A 23317-nucleotide genomic window follows, 5' to 3' on the forward strand; every position below is an offset into this window, starting at 1 on the left:
TCTGGCATCCATCTTGGACTCTGCAGAATGGCCAGTATTCCAAAGTGCCTTAGAGCCTAGTCAATGGCCCAAAATACTGCCATGCTGTTTTTCTGCTTGAATGCCTGGGAGACAGAAGCTACACTGCATTTGATTCTGGCAGCTCTTCAGGGGCAAGTTGAATGGTGACTTACTATCTTCACCATCTTGTGCTGGACAAGGTCATGTATGACAACAGCACCACCCTTCTGTCCACCCTTCGGCAGGTTGCCTTGCCTGGCATATTTGTACAGAACATGGTGGTGCAGCAGTTCCTGTGTAAGTACCTTGGCTTCCAGAATGTCCTGCAGTAGACCAGAAGACTGTGTTGCCACTTTGGGTGAGTATACCCTGCAAATGTGCACCTAGCCAAAAGGGTGTGATAACATAGGCTTTCTGCCAGACATCCAATATGTGATACACCCATGTACTGGAATGCCACACTGGCTATGCTGCTGAGGCTGCATTAGCAGCAGCAACTCATCACAAATATCTGTGCAAGTATGGGGTGAGAACTGGCTCTGTAGGGCTGCGGTCCTTTTACCATGCCCATAGTTTCTGACTCAGGGATGCACGCAGCATCATGTCACCATTCAAAGAGGTGACCCAAATTGTGAGTCGCAACAAGGTGGGAATTAGTAATATGTTTGCTTTGGTGTTCCTGTTGGAGTACACATTGTGTGGTGTGATTGACTGGACACTAGAGGCGCAGCAGCAGAAAAGAGACAGACAGACTTTCTCCTGTCTTAAGGCCAGTAGGCTCTCTGTGAGGCAGGGCATGGGTGACTCCAGACAAAAATTTTTAGGGGTGCTATGCTAGTGCTGAAAGTATGAGTGGGGGTGCTAATGTGTCACATGAAGTGTGCCACCTGTGGGCATTGCCAGCAACTGGGCATTTCTTCATGGTCTATGGCTTGTAGTATAACACTTTTTTTCCTTTTTGTGTAGGCCAAATAAGACCTGGGGGTGAACTGATAAGACTAGGATTAAAAGAAGCCCAGCTGGGGCCAGAAAATATAACCCCCAGCTTGAGTTAAGTTTAGCAATAACACACAGCATAATAATTAACTCCCAGAACCCACAATAATTAACCCACAGTAGGACACAAAAATTAACTGCTATCACAGCAGATTAATTAACCAGGATATGGTTAAATACTTAACTCTCCGCACTGCACATTCATTAGGCCCAGCGTTGCACAATAAGTAACCCTCAGCATTGCACAACAGTTAACCCCAACATTGCACAAAAACCTCCAATGTTTCACAATAGTTAGCCCACAACATTGCATGATATTTAACCTGCAACACGTCACAACAATTAACCCCCACCACAACACACTAATAAAGCCCCAGCAGTATAGCAATCAGTGTTCCCCATTTATTGTGCGATATACAACATAGCATTCAGAGTGAAGAGGTCAACATTATAGGGCATATAGAATGTGGGGTCAAGACTACGTACAATATTAGTTCACATCGATAGTCAACACTTTTCAAGCTCCCGTACATTGGTGGTCAGTGTACATCTGCACAATGATGATTAGTATGCCCCTGCACAAAGGTGATCAGTATGTTCTCTATATCAATAGAAAGCAAAACGTGCAGCGCAATCCTACACTTCCTCTATAAAACAGTACAAATGGAATTAAAAGTACAATGGTTAAACCTATATATGATTGAATATCCAGTGCAAACCAAGCAATGTATTGCAATATAGTAGCAATGAAGTCACCCTCTCTGCAAAAATATTTTGAGAAATTGCAGAGTTACAATGTTCAAAAAATGGTGAAACCCCCTTTGTACTATAATAGCAGGGGTGCAAATCAACCAATGTATTATAAAATCGTAGTGATGGTGTCACCCTTTGCAAATGTTAAGACATTGCAGAGTTGCAGTGTGCAAATAGTGGTGAAAACCCATACATATTATAATAATAATAATAATAAATGTGCATCAATTACACATTTATTGTAATTATATGTAGGGGGTTCACCACTATTTGCAAATTGCAGCTCTACAATATTTCTTAACATTTGCAGAGGGTGATACCATCACTACTATGTTCTAATACACTGTTTGATTTTCATCTCTGCTATTATTGTACATAAGGGGTTTCACCATTATTTACACATTGCAGCTCTGAAATTTCTCAAAATATTTTTGCAGAGAGGATGACACCATCACTAATTTATTGCAATACATTGGTTGATTTGTACTGGATATTCATATATAGGTTTTACCATTACATATAACTGTCTATTTGCACAATTTTATAGAGTAAGTGTAGGGTTTTCCTGCATTTTTTTGTTTTACATTGCTTCACGATGGATGTGGGAACACATATCAATGCTAGCAGCAACCAGCTAAAAAGATTCTGTGATTATTGTGTTTGAGATTTTTGTTGGTTGTGTGGTAGTGGTTTTATTTGATTTGGTATGTCCTCTGTAGGCTGGTTGCCAGTGGCCCTTCATACTGGTGATCAGTGTGACCCTGTATACTGGTGGTCCGTTTTTTGTTTGATAGAATAGGTGCAGGATCCAATCCCGCTCCCATAACAATACAAATGACCCCTTCCTCCCTTACTGAAGCAGAGAGCATGCTGCACCAAATGGTTGATCTGGCCAAACTGTACTAACCGTGGGCATTAAATACCAGGAGTATACATACTCCATACTACATACAGTAAAGGATTGAGGAGTGTGCTACTTACAGCATGCAGGGTTGAGAAGCGTGCTACATGCACAGTTCATGTTTCAGAAGTGCGCTACATATAGAGTGCAGTGTTTGTGTGTGCACTACGTACAGAATGCAGGGTCCAATAGTGTGCTATGTACGCAGTGCAGCGATCAGGAGTGCGCTATATATACACAGTGCAGATATCAGGAGTGCGCTATGTACAGAGTGTAGCGTTCAGGAGTATGCTACATGGAGTGCAGAGTTGCAAATTAGTTGATTCTCTTGAATAGATTGCATATGGTGGTGGTAGTAAATACCAAACTCAATATTGGATAAAATATACACTAACATGAGAAGGAAGAGCGAGTACAGAGGGAAAAAGTTCATATTACTTTTATTGAGATTCAAGGCTCTTGCACACAGGTGGCTGAGCCCATTCAGTGTAATTGCAGTTCAGTTTTCTCAGTCCAGTGTGGTGTACGGCCCATCATTGACCTGAATCATTTATGAATATTTATGATCGAACTGCTGTATAGAGGATTACAGCATCGTACAATCATTCATGTAAATGGCAGGCTGTACACTGCACTTGAGCTGAAATTCACCCCAGAGTCTGGAGCGGCACTTGGCTGAGCCACTCAGCAAACTGCTGAGAGCCTGAGCCAGCTGCTCCCTCCACAGCCCTGCGCTCCAGCGGGCTCAGGGGTGCTGAGCAGACAGCAGTGAGTGACAGTCCCACTCTCTGCTCAGAGCAGCTATGCGAACTCCTCGATCAGCGGTCATGTGATCGTTGAGTTCTCACCCATATAGCCAGCAGGGAGCAGATGCAGCATCGCACCTAAGTAATTATAATGGGGGGGGGGGGATCCAAATACTTCTCTTTTAAGGATAAAGCAAGCAAAGAGAGGGAGTGACAGAACACAGACATCCTGCATTCTTTTCTCGCTGTAACTTTTGCTGGCAGAATTCTGTGTTTAAACTTTACTGCTGAGGATCTTTACCAAAAGCTTTCTGATGTCAGAATACAGCATGGCTTGATTGGATGAAGGATATCTTCCTCTAGAGCCTGCTCTCTCCATACTGGCAGAAGTGGTTTCTTTCCTTTTAGACCAAGTGTAGGAAAACGACTCACGTGGATCACTGCAGACTGGAGAATCTGTCTTCATTGTAGTCCATCTGTGTTCTCTCCACTCCTCTCCTCTCCGCCTCTAATCCAGCTGCTGGCAACTCATTCTGTTACAGTTTAGCTTAGAAGTCAAATCGGGACTGGCTTGGGAAGGAGGTGGCTACTGCGCTTTCTGATTGACTGAGGAGGCTGCAGAGAGACTGTATATCAATCTGCTTCTGAAACCAGCCTGCTGGGCCTAACTAAAGGTTATGGACTTTTGTGGCCAGAGCAGCTGTATCCCTCCACAGGCTTCTGGCATTAATAGAGGATGTGCAGATGCAATGAAAAAAAAAAAAAAAAAATCAGATGTGCAAGTGCTGGCATCTGAATTTTGGTGGTGCTATTGAGGTGCTTAAATAATTTTTGGGGGTACTTCAGCACCCGCAAGCACCCACCTGGCGCTGCCCCTGAAGCAGAGGCAGCAGGAGGTAGCGGAGGAGTACAAGAAGGAGGATAGGAATGCTGGCAATAGGCAGAAAATTGGGCAGGCTTCCATAGGACTATTCACCCCTCCCCAAATGCCTAGAGTTGTCCGTGGGCTGGGTGAGATCACTAATGTCAATGGTGTCCTCTGGACACCCTCCTGGCAATTTGTGGGAAATTGGTTCATCCATGTTGAAATGACTATGCAAGGACCACAGGATTCAGGCAAAGGAGAGGGACCATTACTGGGTGGCAAACCTTTTTGAAATTAGATAGAAGGGGAACATGGCGGATATCTTACTACCTTCCAGAGGGAGCAAGAAATGCACTACTTAAAACAGATGTTGCAGAAGAACCTTTTGGCTTCCTTTCCAGATAATGGCAGGTTCTCATCTCATGTCCAACATGCCTCTGCTCCTAAGATCCATGAAAGGAGAAGCAGTAGGATTTGTCTCGGCAGAGCTTTTCAGTAGTTTTTCCAACCACAGACGACAGGCCTGGCTACAGGCAATAGTTACAGGCAGTGCCCCAATCATATGATTGTAGACTACTTGGGGTCTAGGGTGCATGTGGATATTTGGGGGGATCCCATAGACTATGGGTTGTCCAGACTGTACCACAGTAAATTTGAATCATTTAACTCAATTATTACATTATGTAAATAAACTAAGGTTATTAAACCATTATATAAAAGTTGATAATGATGTTTTTAAATGATTATATAAAAGATACAGTATTTTTTTCCTTTAAACATTAGAAAATTGACAAAATTATAGTTCCCTTTAATTTATTTGTGTTTGTATTACTTACCATCTTTTAGGTAATCTTCTATGATAGTGACTGGAACCCAACTGTAGATCAGCAGGCTATGGACCGAGCTCACCGCCTGGGTCAGACCAAGCAAGTCACTGTTTACAGGCTCATATGTAAGGGCACTATAGAGGAACGTATCCTGCAAAGAGCAAAAGAGAAGAGCGAGGTGAGAAATGGAGTTTGGCTTTAATCATATTCATGAAATAGTTTCTTTTCCTTGATATTAATTGGCTTAATATCCACTTCTATGGAAAAGTGGACGTTCTATCCGTAATCAGATTTTTTTTTTTGCGTTTTATGTAGAGTTTTTTTACATGAAGGGTCTGCTAGACTGATTGATGAGCTCAAATAGGTAGACTGAAAAAAGAAAATACCACACAAGTTTAGTTTCAAAGTGGATGAGGGAGGGCTGAATTCAACACCACATCCCCTGAAAACACGCTCAACAAACAATAATAAATGGGACATTTTAGGTGCCATAATTTACACAAATATATGTATTACATAAAATCTCTTTTATTACATCCGTTTGAGTTTAATCAGACGTTGTTAAAACCAATGACAATTGCTAAACATGATACATGTGTACCCCAAAACAAGCACATGTAATGCATTATATCAAAGTTTCATCTGTCATAATTCTTGTGGATCAAGCAATCATCATTGGTGGTTTCAACATGTTTCGTTCTTGCGCTTCACCAGAAAACCACTTCCGAATTAATGCAACCTGTACAAAAATAAATTTACACATATTACATTTAATTTTTATTATCCATATCACCAGCATCTGTGTGCTGTGATTCAAGGAGAGAAACCCACTTATATGCATATAATGTACAATAAACGGAACTACACCATCTGAGCACCACAAAACAAAAATGCTATTTAGTTCATTTTTAATATTCAAAGCAAACTCCTCCATCCATTCATGTTTCCGTGCTTTATTTTGCTGAGAAATTGTCTTGAAAAACACCTCCTAGCATTTCTGGCTGTGGCCAACTTGAGTAAGGGCAGAAGATTCATGTAGCAATTACTTCCTGAAACCCATTTGTCCTTATTTTAGGCATGAAGGCAGGAGGGTGGGCTTAGGTAAGAAAACCCCTCCTCCCTTTTAGAAGACTCCTTTGGATGTATAATCTCATTTGCCTAGCCATGGAAACCAGGAAGTAACTGTAAAAAAAACAAAACAAAAAAGTTTAAAATAAGCACATATGATCTACTTTCTTATTTATTTACTAATGCTAGCTGCATAATGATTAAAAGTAGTCAATGTTGATTAAGAGAGTGAAGTTCTGTTTTAACTAGCCTATTTAGGTCAGCCCTTAATAGTTGGCAAAGGTAATGGAGAATATATAATGTAATGATTATAGAATGTAACTGGATTGTAATGGATGGGGGCACCTTAAACGTTTAAAAAAAGTATGGGTTATGAAAAAAAAACTCAAACATTTCTACTCACCTAGTTGGATGCGGCATCGATCTGATAGTGCATCTGTACCCTGTCGGCTCTAATACTGAGAACTGAGCAATCAAACTCTGTGATCGCTCAGTTCTTCTCTCCACTCTGAGCAGAGAGCCGTTACTGTCGGTGTGCAGCTCTGCCCTCTAGCACTCACTGGAGCTCCGGGCTGTGGAGGGGAAGGGAACGGTTGGCTCAGGCTCTCAGTGGCTCACTGAGAGGCTGAGCCAGGTGCCGATCCAGGCATCTGGATGGATCCAGACTTTAAACCTGGGATCTTGCCTGAGTATGGACTAGGTGAATGACATCATCCAACAGCAAACTTTAGCCCATTGTCAGCTGAAAACGGGTCACAGGAGTGCAGAACAAACTGCACTCCTGTCATCCCCAGGAGAAGTATAGCCAACATAGCTTTGTCTATACTTCTCCTTTAAAACATACTGTACTCTGTGCATCAAGGGAAGGCTGAGAATGATAAATGACTTGGACCACCTGGGACACATGACCCATCTGGGAGAGCTTTTAAAGTGAACATGGATAGCTGATAGCTCTTTGCTTAAGGGACACTTATTTTGAACCATACACCTGTTTTTAAACCTGCACTGGTGAGCCATTGCCACAGTTCAATAACATGTGGCAAATTCTTTAGTTTAAAGCCTATGTGGATTTATTAAGGAATACGCTGTATTCATAGCCAGCCACAATTTGGCAAGCATTTTTTGGTTAAGCAGCCAATTCTGATGTGTATGCAGCATTGTTCAACATTACCTTTTCCAGTATTAGTTGTTTCCTGTAAACACATTATCACTCAAAGTGACAATCTTTTTTTTTTTTTTTTTGTTCACAATTTGTGGTCTGTCAATTTTTTTTTTTTTTTTTGCAGATTCAACGAGTGGTCATTTCTGGAGGAAATTTTAAACCAGACACTCTTAAACCAAAAGAGGTGGTTAGCCTCCTTCTGGATGATGAAGAGCTGGAGAAGAAATGTATGTAAATTGAGGGTTTCTGATTGAGCCTCACAGCCTTTCTCCCTCTTTTATTTTGGACAAATCTTTTATTTTTCAGAACAGTTTAGAAATGGCATTTTTCTATAATTTTTCCTTACACAGCTTTTTTTTTTATTTGCACAGCTTTAAATCCTGCAAAACTATATGATCAATGAAGCCTTCTGACTAAGGGGGATATAATTTTAAAGATAAAGCTCAATGTTATAAAGATAAAGCTCCATCTTGTATATAGTTGCAACTTGCACAGGAAAACAAAATTCAGATTTGCAACAGTTACAATTCTTTTCTTTTTCTTTTTTTTTTAATTCTATCTTTTATTAAATTTTATTGCAAGACATAAATCAACCATATATCATTTATCAAATCACATACATTCCCAAAAAAACAAAAACAGCTTTAACCCCATTTCCTCCCTCCTCTCGTTCCTCCCCTCCCAATACAGTTACCCCTGTCTAAGTAATTCTTAACTCTTTCCTTCCCTGTTTACCAATGTTTACAACCCTATTTTCTATTATCTAGTTAACCAGTTTGATTCTCCATTTCTACTACCCTCATTTTTAAATATTTTTCCGGATGTTTTAAATTAATACCACCTACTTCAATCTTTTCTAGATGTTTCCATTTTGTCTTCCATATGGCGTAACTCCTCCATCCTATTTATATATTTGATTCTATCTATCCCTCGTTGTTGGGGGGTCCTGGACCTGCCAAAATTTGGGGATTAAACTTTTTGCCGCACTAATCAGATGGTATAATATACTGTTTTTATATTGTTTCACTTACATCTGATTTATAAAAAAAGACACACCCACGGATCCATCTGAATAGATACCCCCAAAATCTTCTGTATATATTGAATTTTATCTTGCCAGAACACCTGTATTTTTGGACAATCCCACCAAATGTGAGGCATTGTGCCCTTTGCCCCACAACCCCTCCAACACAGTGGTGATATTTCTCCTCGTTGTTTGTGCCGCACTCGGTGTACAGTACCATCTGGATAAACATTAATTTCAATTGTGTTCATATTTATCACTCCATGCATTAACTTAAACATTTTAATCTTCTTTTCTTTTTATTTTTGTACCCAATTCTCTTTCCCATTTATCCAAAAATGACGGAGGTTCAGATCCTATCAATTCAATTAGGATCTTATAAATCCTAGAGGTTATATGTTTATATACTATCTTGGAACTCAACATTTTTTCAAATGGAAGCATGTCTTTAAGCATCCTCAGTGGTTGGGGGAGAGTTGAGACAAAATGTCCTAATTGAAAGTATCTCAGTTCATCTAATGCAAAAAATAAATCTTTTTTACTCTTTAACGCTTAAAGTGCATAGCTATCCTTTACTATATCCCTTAACCAAGCATTTCTATCTTTAAACCATTTCCCTGAAATATTCTCTCTCCCTGGAGGAAAAAACACCAGAGGGAACAATAAAGAATTGTACTTGCAACCCATTGACGTATGCAAACGATCCCTAATTCTCAACGCCTTCCCTGTCAATGTGCTACTATTTTTATCTTTAACCCTATACTTTTGTGGAATCCAAATGATCCGCTCTAATTGTGTATTACTTGATATACCTTCCATTTCAACCCAACTTTTCTCTAGTGAATTATGTGTCCAATCTACCACCCGTGATAATAACACCGACAGGTAATACTTCCTCATGTTTGGCAGATTTACTCCTTTTTTTCTCTTTGTTGTAACAAAGTTTCATACTTAATTCTTGGTTTCATATTAGCCCATATGAACTTCAGTATCAATTTTTTTATTATCCTAAAAACAAGATCCGGGTAAATATATTGGGAGCATTTGAAACTTATGCAGGATTTTTGGGACTTTTACCATCTTAACCAGATTTATATGCCCAATCCATGAGACCAACCCCACTGAGAGTCTTCTCAACTCATCTTTAATTTAATTTATTAGTGGGATATAATTAACTTGATATAAGTCCTTTATTGAGGAGGTTAACTTTATTCTCAAATAGCCTAATTCTCTTTCCCTCCATGTAAATGGAAAATGTTCTGCTTTTTGACACTTTAATATTTAAAATCTCAGATTTTGAGGGTTTATTTTCAGATTTGATAACTCTCCGTAGTGTTTTCCTGTAATATCTGTGCTCTTTCTTACCAATACCAAAAGTGGTTCTAGGGATAAAACAAATAGCAACGGGGATAATGGACATCCCTGTCTGGTTCCATTATACATTCTAAAGGTCCCCGACAGGGACCCATTGACCTTCATGGCTGCTGAAGGGTAATTATAAAGCCCTTTTATCCACTTCGCCATTTTTTTTCCCCTAATCCTACTGCTTCTAGTGTATTTATAATAAATCCCAAATCTACCCTATCAAAGGCTTTTTCTGCGTCAATTGACAGTATAATTGTCGGCTGCCTGCCTCTTTTTTGCTTTTGCAAAAGGAGCAGTGATCTTAAACCATTATCTCTTCCTTCCCTTCCTGGGATAAATCCTACTTGATCTAGGTGTATCCACTCCGGCATCAGCTCTTTCATCCTGGTAGCTAGTACTTTTGCAAACAGCTTACTATCACTATTTAATAGTGATATTAGTCTATAACTAGTGCATTGTGGCTTTCCCTTATTTAAGAATAATTGTTATATATGCGTGCAATGATTCCTCCCTCATTTCCATTCCCTCCCCCAGTGCATTCATATATCTACAAAGTTTAGGGACCAATAACTCTTTAGATTTCTTATAATACTCCACCATATAACCATCAGGGCCAGGGCTCTTTCCTCCTGCCAAACTCTTAAGGGCCACTCTAATTTCATCCTGGGAAATTACGCGTTATAGGGATGCTAATTTATCTTCTGCAATTCTTGGTAAATCTGCCATTTTTAAGAATTCTTGTCTTTTCCTCCTCTTCTCTTCCTCTGTTGCTTTTGGATTTATAGAGTTCATCTCATAAAGCCTACTATAGCAATACCAGTGGTAGATTAGATCAATTCCCCCTCATTGTCCTTAATATTTTCTATATCATATTTTGATTTCCTTTTCCTAAATCTTTTCACCATAAATTTTCCTGGTCTATTCCCCCACTGGTATCTTTTCTTTGAAACTCTATTGAAGACTTTCCTCGTTTCCTGTTCTAATAGGTCCTTCAGGTCTTCTCTTTTAAGGGTAATCTTCCAATGCAAATCTATATCCTGCTTTTTTTATGTGCCAATTACGAAGATATCTTACTTTGGCTTCTTGTAGGGAGCCAGATGGAGAACAAAGGGGAAGGTAAATGAAGGGAGGCGAGGAGAAAAAAAAAAGGGGGGGGGGAGGGAAAACCTTCTCAGCATGTGAGACCTAAAGACAATGCCCCCCTCTGACCCAGCTACCTTCTTCTTTTATCAATATGCTGCCATTTCTCATTTCTTAACACCGTTCTCTCGTTGGACCCCTCTGACCACCCCACTAAATCAACATTCTGCAGTTCCAATTTTTCACAAGTCTCTTAGTTCTTCTGGAAATCTCAATCTTGCCGATTTTCCCATCTTTCCACCCCATCAAGTGCGTCGGGAACCCCCAATTGTACCGAACTCTTTTCTCCCTCATCTGATCTAATAATGGTTTCAATGATGTTCTTCTGGATAGAGTCTCGGAGGCTACATCCGCAAAAACCTGCAAGTTCGTTTCTCCAAATTTTATTTCAGAAGTCTCTCGTAATTTTTTTCCATATGCTCTCTATCCTCATAATGATGGAAGTGGACAATCACATCTATTGGAAGTTCTGACATGATTCCTGGTGGACGTCTAATTTTATGCGCTCTCAATTTTTAAAGGGTCTGTGTCTGATTTTCCTAACAAGGGGTTAAACACACTCTTTATTTTTTTTTCTCCGCAGATCCTCTTCTCTTGTATCTTCTGGTACACCCCGGATCCTCAGATTATTTCTCCTCTCTCTGTTCTCATCATCCTCTAATTTATAGGATAACTTCCTCTGTTCCCTTTTCATCTCTTCTACTTGCATTTCCAATTTGATGATCTGCTGAACCTGTGTAGAGATACAATCTTTCCAAAGTGTCCTGTGCTTACAGGTATCTCAGGGTCTCATGGTCTCACAGCAATGCTCCAAATCAATGATCTCTCCTGGGATTCCTCCTGTGCTCAATCCTCCCTGGGGATTCCTCCCTCCTCCACTGACAGGCACTCCTGGGTCCCGGTGTCCGCCTCTCCACTGCTCCACTCCTCAGACAGGGCTCACCTTCCCTGCCGGCCACCTCTCCACCTCCGCATACAGCACAGGTGTCCCTTGGGTGTCCCCCACCTCCCCAGCATGATCTGATAGCCAGGGACCACACCGGCTCCCCGGGCACTTCTCCCCCTTCCAGCCTACAGGACCGGATAGGGCTGGTCACAATCCAGGAGTCAGGAGCAGGCACTGTACAAGAGACCCCGTTCACCTCCCCGGCTGTCAGAATCTGGATCTATGTCCGGTGGTGGGGTGTCAAGTGGTCCAATTAGGCAGCTGTCATCACTCCAGCGTCTGGAGCTCCTTCTCCTCACAAGCTCATGGCGCCATGTTCAGGCCCCTCCCCCGATCTACCACATGCAAAGGTTAAAATTCTGAATTAGATAAAAAATGTGATTTATGCTTGCTTAAGTATTTACCTCCAACAAAGTAAATGCAAATGCTGTTCAGAGTATCTGATATTTTTGTTTGATCCTGAGGATTATTCAGGGTAGGGAATATTTTTTTATTGATTAATTTATAATTTTTCAAATCAATTTGTTTTGTTTCAAAACCTGGACAAGCCCCATGCACCTCTGCAACAGCAGAGCAGTCATCATATAATTTTTTTTTTATATATTTTTTGCTTGATCTAATGAACATGTAATAGATCACTATTGTACTGATATGCAGCTACAGGGGGAAGCAGGACAGACCCAGGCTAGCTCTGTTCTATTTAAAGATATGCTTAGTTCACATTTCATGTCTGAGGTTTACTACCAATTTAAGTGGTTAAGACGCTAAAAAGGTCTTTAGGTTATTGTTGAAAATAAGATATGTATGAGAGTTCTAAAGAATTAGTTGCAGTGTTGACTGGTATGTAATCAGTTACCTATAGATTATGTTCTATTTTCAGTACGCCAGAGGCAAGAGGAGAAGAGGCAGCAAGAAGAGACCAACAAAGTGAAAGAACGCAAACGAAAAAGAGAAAAATATGCAGAAAAGGTCATTTTATTTCACTGTTCACTTACTGCTGTGAGGTCATGTGTTTTTTTTTTTTGGTTTTTAACCATTCCAATGCTTGTGTGAATACTATAGCAGATATACTGTATACCCTGTTACATTTGATATTTAGTTGCATTTCAGTTTTTTTATTTGTGTTTACAGAAGAAGAAAGAAGATGAGATGGATGGGAAAAAAAAGAAAGATGGAGTTAACCTGGTTATCCCTTTCGTTCCCTCAGCTGATAACTCAAACCTATCTGCTGATGGAGAAGATTCCTTCATCAGTGTGGATTCTGCAATGCCAAGTCCCTTCAGCGAGGTCAGTGTAGTTTAGAAAATATAACCAAGTTGTGTGTGTTGACAATCAAAACACAGTGTGGAATAATAGCAGAACTTAGGGATTGGCTATACAGTTATCACCCTAGGGTGCTTATTTGATTCTTCATCTGTCAGGAAAATCTTCTATTTATAGTGATGCAGATTGACTAGCATTATAATTGTGTATCCAAATATTGATACTAGTAAAGTATTTGGATACATTTGTATGTGCATTTTGCCACAGTGTGAATCCCATATTCCTGCTGCTGGGTTTGACAGCTGGAAGCAGCTGACAGCCTGTCTGTTAGGGCTTGGTGGCCGCAGATAGCTGATAGTAGCTGTCAAACCCAGCAGCAGGAGTTAGTAGATTCCTGCCGCTGGGATTTGCACCATGGCAAAAGGCCCGTGTGAATGTACCCTTACTATTTCTGATCTTTTTGATGGCTAGATATCGATCAGTAGCGAACTCCACACAGGATCGATTGCAATGGATGAGAGCAGTAATGACATGCTTGTGATAGTGGATGACCCTTCTTCTTCGGCGCAACAATCTAGAGGGACAAACTCTCCAGCATCTGTTACTGGTTCTGTCTCAGACACACTGAATGGTGAGTATTAATCATTTGAGTGACTCCTTTGACCAAGATCATGTGTTTTTGTCTGTTTTAAGGCTTAACCCCCCCCCCCCCACCTGCTTTATTAAACATCTTTTTTTTTTTTTTAGTCTGTTGTCATTTTCAGTTTTTCATTTTACTAGGATATTTACTTTTACAACTTACAGGTAATTTAATTTATTAATAAAAATGAGAAGGGGCATTCAATGAGTAATAGTTGCATTTTTACTTTAACCACTTGACCTCCAGAGAATTTACCCCCCTTAATGACCAGGCCTCTTTTTGCTACTCGGTGCTGCACTAATTCAACTGATAATTGCGCGGTCATGCAATGCTGCACCCAAACGAAATTTACGTCCTTTTTTTCACACAAATAGAGATTTCTTTCGGTGTAATTTGATCACCTGTGCGCTTTTTATTTTTCACGCTATAAACAAAAAAAGGCCAAAAATTTTGAAGAAAAACAATTTTTTACTTTCAGCTATAAAAAATATATAGTAAACTCAAAGTTGGTTATAAATTTAGGCCAAAATGTATTCTGCTACATGTTTTTGGTAAAAAAAAAAAAAAGTGTATATTGATTGCTTTGTGTGGAAGTTATAGCGTCTACAATCTATGGCATAAATACTGCAATTTACGCCATTTTTCTGCTATACAGCGCTGTGCTAGTTTAACGGACAATTGCGCGGTCATGCAATACGGTACATAAATGAAATTTACATCCTTTTTTTCCCCACAAATTGAGCTTTCTTTCGGTGGTATTTGATCGCCTGTGCGGTTTTTATTTTTTGCGCTATAAAAAAAAGGCTGACAATTTTGAGGGAAAAAAAACAATATTTTGGACTTTTTGCTATAAAACATGTCCAGTAAAAAAAAATGCAAAAATCAAATTTAGTCATAAATTTCTGCCAAAATGCATTCTGCGACATGTCTTTGCTAAAAAAAAACCCAATACGTGTAAATTAATTGGTTTACGTGAAAGTTATAAATGGCGGGAAAGATACTGGGATTTTTAATTTTTATTTATTATAATAATGGTGCGATCAGCGACTTATGGCGGCAATCAGCAACATATGACGGCGACCAGCGACTTATGGCGGACTGCGGCGGACATTTTGACACTGGGGGGGGATCTGACTTGGGGTCACTGACATCCCCAGTGACACCAATACAGTGATCAGTGAAGACCCGCTGCTGACACCCGCGGGACAGGTAGGGCGGGCGCGCCCCCTACCTGTTTTGAAGGCAGCCGTTTTAAAACGTGCTTTTGCCTACGAGCGCTGCCCTGCCACCGTTTATGTGCGGTGGCTGGGCGGCAAGTGGTTAAAATGTAATTTCTTAGCCACTAGAGGGAGATACTTTCTACTAAAGATTTTTTTTTTTTTTCGATTAAGCAAATAAACCAAGGAAACAATCTCTTTATCCTCATATTAGCACATTCTGTTCTCTAAATTGATCAATTAACCAACATGCTTGATGAAGTAATTTACATTTTTTTTGTAGGATTAGAAGGACTGTCTAAAAAGATAAAGGAGTTGCATGAAACGATTAAGACAAATCTAACTGAGACAGAAAACTATGTCATAGGCAGTAGCAGATATGTCATGCTGGGACTCCAAAAATGTTTTTCTCTTTGGCTTCCCACTAACATTAAAAACCTACACATTTCGAGAGATAGATGGGTTGTTACCATTGAGAGAAACCAACATATACCTGTGTCTCATCTGTTCTCTGTTTATGGCTGTTTAGGCGCTCCACCCTTGGCAGCCAGTCCTGATGCATTGGGTTCAGTTTTTGATTCTTTTATGTGACCTGTATTGGCTTCTGCATCTGATCCTGTCTGTATGTGTAACATGTTGCTCCTGGTTATGACCCTGTCTGCTGTGTACTGACAGCTCTGTCTGTTCCTTTCTGTCTGTGGTTGTCTAGCTAGGCCATCCCATGTCTTGCATACTGGTATTTGTCCTGTTCCACAAGTCTATCTGTACCTTTGATGGCTCTGGTCCAGACCAGTGGGTGCTTGTTTCTGTACCCCACCCCGTGTCATTGCTTTGTATAGGCTTCCTGGCCATGGCTGTCCCTCACACACCTGGGCTTCTGGCAAAGTTTTTCTCAAGATACTTTCCACACCATGGCCTATTTGACTGTGTGAAAGAATCCTTAGATGTGATTATAAGTGTGAAGCATAACTTCAGCTTATTTGCTAAATTCACTCTCCTGTTATTGTTGGAAGATAATTGGAAGTTTTGGTTAGATAATTAATTGAAATTCTAATACACTTTGTGCTGTATACAGTTTTAAGCCTCTTACCAAGTACTGCAGTACTACAGCTTACTTCAGTAGCACCTTTCTGTTGTTCCTGTGCAAGATACATTGATGATGAATTTTACTGCTTGCTTGTTAAACAGAGACTTACACATTGGAAAATCCAGTTGAAACTGTGCAATGTTTAAAGAAATCTATAAGTCTAAATCTACAGTTTATGGAACTTGGCACATTGCTATCATAGTATGTAACATTCTTTAAGTGTTGGTCTTCATTATTTTTTTCTTAAATAGGAATTTCCAGTCAGGATGCACAGTATGGCGGGCGAGGATGCTCAAATCGCAATAGAAATCGAGCCAAGGCTGGTGGAATTGGCCCTAAAGGTGGAAAATCCCGAAGTCGAAAATCCACTGCTGGCAGTGCAGCAGCAATTGCAGGAGCAATGGCAGGGGCAGCTGCAGCATCTGCAGCAGCTTATGCAGCATATGGATACAATGTATCAAAAGGTATGTGCCAGCATTGTGTGCAACCTATTTGATTCTGTCCTGAATTGAGTCTCTGTTGTGTAAACATACTGTATTTAAAGTAAGCAAAATAAATATGTATCTTTCTGCAGGTCTACCAGCAAACAGTCCCATTCAGACTTCTCTGTTACGAACTTCTGGCATTTCAGACTTTGGCCCGTTAAACACCTCCTCTCCAGTTAACTCACCCATTAGTAAAGGAAACAATGTATCTAGCACTTCTAAAATAAATAACCCCATCTGCTTAACACCGGAAAACCCAACACGAAGACACAGTAAATCTACTGGAAACCCAGGGGGACAGTAAATTTCTACAGCCTATGGGCATGTTCATCCAGGTATTTCTATAAATCAAGGTCTTTTAAAATGGACAGCCAAAGATCTACAGGAGGACATCCTCCAACACATCCTATACGTCTGTGCACACCTCACAGAATATGAATTTCATTGCCTTAAAGTAAGGCAACCTTTGATGAAACAACGACTTACAAGATGGTGTGACCCTACAGAAGCATTTCATGTGTCTGGCACCAGTTTGGGATAATTGGATCTCAGTGAGAATCCTTGGCCCTGAAGTCAATAGACTTGTAGCAGGTACAGTGCTGCCCAAATGCTCTGAAAGCATTCACTGTTTTAAGTTCATCGGTAATGCAGTGGCTGTTTTTTCAGTTTATTTTTTTCATCTTTCCTGAACACAAGATTAGCAGCTAATTTGCAAGAGGCTTCCAGCTTGTGAACTTTTAGAAATCCAGAGGCTCATCCTTTGTTTATTTTTGTGCAACATTTTGAAGGCCATATGCATAATTGCTGCATTCTGTTCATCAACTTAAACCTCAGTCATGTGTTGAGTTTATATACAAGGGTTGAATGCATTTCCAGGAGCAACGCAGTGTGGTTTCATTGGAAGACACTTGTTAATCGGATGTGGTTGTTGGCTGATGCCTCCTACCTCCTTTTCACATATGCAGAACTATTGCTTTCTATTTCAGTCTTACCCAGAGATTAAGAATTAGAACCTCTGCATTAGATGCCAATTACTCTGTGAACATTTGATGGCTTCAAACACCTTTCCTGCAGTTCAGACCTGCAACAAAGTGTAAAGATAAAACTCTGCATTTATTTGCACACATACATTTCAGATGAGCATATCACAAGTGTGTGTACATACACAACAGCGGGAAACTAAGCAATGCAAAGCCTTTTCTTCTTTTCCTCTTTACAATGTGTTGTCTATTTTTATATCTGATTTGTATATATGTATAAAAAGAGGCACATCTTTCTTTTACTAACTGGAGATAAAACAAATCTGAATAAATGAAAGATAATTTTAGGTACCTTTTGCAATTGTATTTTTCCACTTATTTCTGTATGTCAGACACGTTTTTACCACACCTATATTGTCACCTGTGTTCACAATCAAGATAGTTGAAGAATTGATCCAGCAGCCATGTCTTTTAACCATTTCAATACAGGGCACTTTTACCCCCTTCCTACCCGGGCCATTTTTCAGGTTTCAGTGCTCTCACACTTTGCGCGGTCATACAACATTGTACCCAAACTAAATTTTTATAATTTTCTTCACACAACTAGAGCTTTCTTTTAGTGCTATTTAACCACCGTTGGGGTTTTTATTTTTTGCTAAATTAACAAAAAAAAGCCCGAAAATTTTGAAAAAAAAACCACATTTTTCATTGTTTCTTTATAAAGGTTTGCAAATAAATAATTGTTCTTCATAAATTTAGGCCAAGATGTATTCTGCTACATGTCTTTAGTGAAAATAACCCAAATTAGGATGTATTATTTAGTCTGTAGGACAGTTATAGAGTTCACAAACTATGGGATATATCTGAATATTGATCAATCCTGAAGTACTGACAGCCAATCTAATTTCTTGAGGTCTTTTTGCAAAGTAGACAGTCCAATGTATTTCATAAGAGGCATGGCGAGTTTTTTGAAGTTGTATTTTTTTGTCATTTTTCGGAAAATGAAAAAATTAAAAAAATAATTTTCACTATTTTTTTTTTTACATACTGTCACCAGTGCAGTACAGCGTCATCATATAACTGGCATGGCGGTGATCAGGGACACTGGTGACAGTATGAAAAATATATAATTTTTAAAAAAAAATTATTTTTTTATTACTTTCTTTTTTTAAGATTTTGTTTTCATATTTCACTATGACCAAAGTAGTACAATGTTACCATAGTAACATTGTACTACTTTGGGGAAGTGATCAGTATTTTTTTTTTTTTTACACAATTTGCTTATAGCAAAGAATTACTTTGCTATAAGCAAGCATTTACCTGAATGACATCGATTTATTCAGGGTTTTTTTTTTTTTGTGCTTAGCTGTGATTTGGCCACGGCTAATCACATGACACAGCTGGGCAGTGATTGGCCAAGCTTGTGCATGTGATCGTTATGACCATTCACAGCTAGACACACTAGTATACAATGGATGGCATGATTGAAGCCATCCATTGTATACAACTGTCATGTGGCCTGCTGTGATTGGTCACAGCAGGTCACATGGTACTGGCAACGGGGCCGGTACTCAGATCTGTCATCAGCCGTGTCCAAGGTACACGGCCGGTGACAGATCGTGCCGCTGCGCGGCTCTGCAGGCGTAAAAACTGTGCATGCCCGAAAGGACGCCATATGGCGTCCACCCAGAAAGATAAGGGTTTTTGCCAGCCGCCATTCGGCCATAGGCCAGGCAGGAAGTGCTTAAGCAAAAAAAATAGAGTAATGTACATAATTGGCAATGTGGTGAGAAAAATTAGATCTAGTTTGGACACATTCTCCTAGATATAAAATATGTCCTCCTATCTACCCATAACGACCGTGGGAGCATCAGAAGAAACTAAACAAGATGACCACCTAAAAGGGATTGCTTACTTCCCAGGTATACTGTGTATATATGTATGTGTGTAAATTTCCCTTCATTGTCTGGATGTAATCTCTGCTTCTTTTAGGAACACCTGTTCTCTTTTTCCTGGATGTACAGTGGGTATAGAAAAGAATCACACCCTTTTAAAATAATCACATTTTGTTGCTTTGCAGCTGAAATGAAGACAAACACAATTTTTGTTTTATCCAGCTGTATTTATTAAGTGCAATGTTTAACATCCAAGTGAAAGATATAACACCTATTGTTAGGAAACTCAATTTTGTGCTGTTGGCCTCCCTCCAATCATAACAGGTACAAGGTACTTTGGGAATAATGCCATTCAGACACTGAGGTGTGAAACTCAGAATTCAAAGCCTTTATTATTGCTTGCCTTTAACCGGTTGCCGACCAGCCACAGTACATATACTGCGGCATGGTGGCACCGCTGCACAAATTCGCGCGCGTGTATGTGTGTGTGTGTGTGTGTGTATATATATATATATATATATATATATCTATATATATATATATATATATATATGTGTGTGTGCGATTTTGCATATCGGGATAGGGGGCGCACGGCCGCGGGTGTCAATTACCGGGTCCCGGCCGGTGATTACCCACCGGATCCCGCTGCATGGCCGGCAAACACTGACATGGAGCACAGCTGCTTAGTTTTCAATGCAGCTCTGCTCCCTGTCAGTTTCCAGCACACTGTTCTGGAGAGTGGACTTCAGCCTTTCCAGACAGTATATTCCTATGAAGCACCCACCCCCTAGTATAGTGTCTGAATGGATCAATATCTTTGATCAGATCAGCACTATACCAGCGTTCACATTAGTATAGAGTCCCCAAAAATGCAGCGTTAGCAGGATCAGCCCCGGCACCTGCCAGCACCTGCGTTTTTAGCCCCTATGCTTCCCCCCCTTCTCCCCCATCAAGTGCATTGTCAGTAGGTCACTGTCACTTGATACATTGCACACAAAACCGCAGTGTTGGCAGAATCAGGCCTGATCTCTGTTAGCACTTGCCGGTAACTTTTGATGACTCTCATATGCAGAAGAGTGCTAATACTAGTACCGTTCTACCTTTTGGTGAACTGGCGAGCACCAGTGGCCTAGTACATCTTGGTCTTTCACATACCTCTTAGATTGTAAGCTCCCAGGATCAGGCCCTCCTAATTCTCTTGTATTGAACTGTATTGTTGCTGTATTGTCTCCCGTTATATTGTAAAGCGCTGAGAAAACTGTTGTTACTATATAAATCCTGTATAATAATAATACCGGCACTGCAGTATGACCTGGTGACGTGGCGAGACCCATAAGTCCAGTACAAGCTGGTGCGGTGGCGAACACAAGTATTGTCCCACAACCATCAAAAATTTGCACACAGGCCCGTAGAGCCCCTAGTATCCTTCTGGATGTGCTTGCAAATCCCGATTGGCAGCCCACAAAATTCTGCAGCACCCGTACTTCCCCTATTCACTGCCCAACCCGGAATTCAGGTGGAAACAGCAAATTTAACTACTCCCATTGATTTTTTTTGGAGTTGTTTCTCACGGAAGATCTGTATGCATTGATTGTGGATCAAAGCAATTTATATGTGCAACAATTTATCGCCGCCAACCCACATTCAAACCTTGCCAGTCCATTCGCATGGAAACTCATTACGGTTTTCGAATTTACTTTTTTTTTTTTTTTTGGTGCCTAACCCTCAACATGGGCATTACTAAAAACAAATGAATTGCGGTTGTATTGGTCCACAGACCCAAATCATCATATGCCCGTGTTCTCTGCTTCCATGGCCAGGCATAGATATGAGAGTACACTCTGTCATCCATGAGGTGACCCTGAATTTGATCAGCTCCACAAAAGTTAGCCCCTCGCAAATCACCTTAACCAAAAATTTGCAGATGTCTATACTCCCCAGCAAAACATCTGCGTTGATGAGTCCCTCATTCATTTTTCTGGCCTCCTTGCATTCAAACAATTTCTCTCCAGCAAGTGTGCCAGATATGGGGTCAAGATGTAGAAGACCTGTGAGAGGACAACAGACTATACATACAAGTTTGAGATTTACAAGAGAAAAGATAGTTATGTGGAGCCCCTCCGGATGCCCAGACTACATGGGGAGCAGTGGCAAGATAGTTTGGGACTTGGTGTCATCCTTTTTCCATATAGGGTACCACTTATACGTGGACAATTTTTATTCAAGCGTGCCACTATTTAGACATTTGTACAATCTTAGAACTGGCACATGTGGCACAGTGTGACCTAATGTGCCCACCATTAGAAGTGGGTGGATGCAGGGCGGTATATTCTAATGGTGGGCATACCACACTTTTTATGGCAGAGATTTCTTCTTTTTATTTTTTGTATGCAGCCTGTAGACTGAATGAAAAAGAGAACATAGAATATACAGTTGTGTTCAAAATAATAGCAGTCAGACATCACTAACCTGATCAATCACTGTTTTTGGTAGAAATGATATTTCTACATGGCAAATAATGTATTAGCAGGTGTAGTAGAGTAATAGAAATCCAACAGACCCAACAGTCATGACATGCATGCTGCTGATTCTGTGTAATTGAATCACTAATTGAAAGGGGCATGTTCAAAACATTAGCAGTATGGAGTTCTATTAGAGAGGTCATTTATTCTTTGAAAAACAGGTGGTAATTATTGCCCTTATTTAAGGAAGGAAGGCAGTAAATGTTGTACATGCTGGTTACAGTGCATTTCTCTCTGAAATTCTGAGGAAAATGGGTCGTTCCAGGCATTGTTCAGAAGAACAGCGTACCTTGATTAAAAGGTTGATTGGAGAGGGGAAAACATATAAAGAAGTGCAGAAAATGATAGGCTGCTCAGCTAAAATGATCGCAAATGCTTTAAAATGGCAACCAAAACCTGAAAGATGTGGAAGAAAGCAAAAAACTACCATTCGAATGGATAGAAGAATAGCCAAAATGGCAAGGACTCAGCCAACAATCAGCTCCAGGAAGATCAAAGAAGGTCTAAAGTTACCTGTGAGTACTGTTACAATTAGAAGACGCCTATGTGAAGCCAAGCTATCTGCAAGAAGCCCCCGCAAAGTCCCACTGTTGAAAAAAAGACGTGCTGAAGAGGTTACAATCTGCCAAAGAGCACATTGACTGGCTTAAAGAGAAATGGCGCAACATTTTGTGGATTGATGAAAGTAAGATTGTTATTTTTGGGTCTAGTGGCCAGAGTACACTGAATTCAAGCCACAGTACACTGTGAAGACAGTGAAGCATGGTTGCGCAAGCATCATGTTATGGGGATGTTTCTCATACTACGGTGTTGGGCCTATTTATCGCATACCAGGGATCATGGATCAGTTTGAATACATCAGAATACTTGAAGAGGTCATGCTGCCTTATGCTGAAGAGGAAATGCCCTTGAAATGAATGTTCCAACAAGACAACGACCCCAAACATGCCAGTAAACGTGCAACATCTTGGTTCCAGACCAACAAGATTGACGTTATGGAGTGGCCAAGCCCAATCCCCGGATCTTAATCCAATAGAAAACTTGGGTGACGTCAAAAATTCAGTTTCTGAGGCAAAACCAAGAAATAGAGAAGAACTGTGGAATGTAGTCCAATCATCCTGGGCTGGAATACCTGTTCACAGCTGCCAGAAGTTGGTTGACTCCATGCAACACAGATGTAAAGCAGTTCTCCGAAACAGTGCTTATACAACTAAATATTAATTCAGTGATTCAAAGGAAAGCAAAATCTTCAAACATTTTTCAGTTTATATAGTGAATGTTTGTTCAAAAAAATAGCAGTGTTTGTATTGTTCTTTACAAACTCAGTCTAATATTCACTTTTCTTCCATTTTTTTTTAGAGGAACAACACAAACTTGATATATTTTTCTTCATGTTTTGATTTGGAATAGAATGTGTAGTGTTCCCAATGCATTT

At 40.1% G+C, this 23317-nt stretch overlaps 1 protein-coding gene across 1 annotated transcript in view; it reads left to right on the forward strand.

The window, feature by feature from the left end:
* The window catches only part of INO80 (INO80 complex ATPase subunit), a 243974-nt gene extending 226162 nt beyond the window's left edge, over positions 1-17812 (forward strand). The window contains exons 30-36 of the mRNA XM_089654321.1: positions 5108-5266; positions 7443-7545; positions 12674-12762; positions 12925-13080; positions 13528-13687; positions 16252-16464; positions 16575-17812. Of these exons, the coding sequence (XP_089510447.1) occupies positions 5108-5266; positions 7443-7545; positions 12674-12762; positions 12925-13080; positions 13528-13687; positions 16252-16464; positions 16575-16789 (1095 nt within the window). The 3' untranslated portion in view covers positions 16790-17812. The remainder of the gene's footprint in view (positions 1-5107; positions 5267-7442; positions 7546-12673; positions 12763-12924; positions 13081-13527; positions 13688-16251; positions 16465-16574) is intronic.
* Positions 17813-23317: the final 5505 nt, after the last annotated feature.

Source organism: Staurois parvus, unplaced genomic scaffold (assembly GCF_062004578.1).
Source record: "Staurois parvus isolate SC_StPar_1 unplaced genomic scaffold, SC_StPar_1.0 ptg000751l, whole genome shotgun sequence".
Lineage (NCBI taxonomy): Eukaryota > Metazoa > Chordata > Amphibia > Anura > Ranidae > Staurois > Staurois parvus.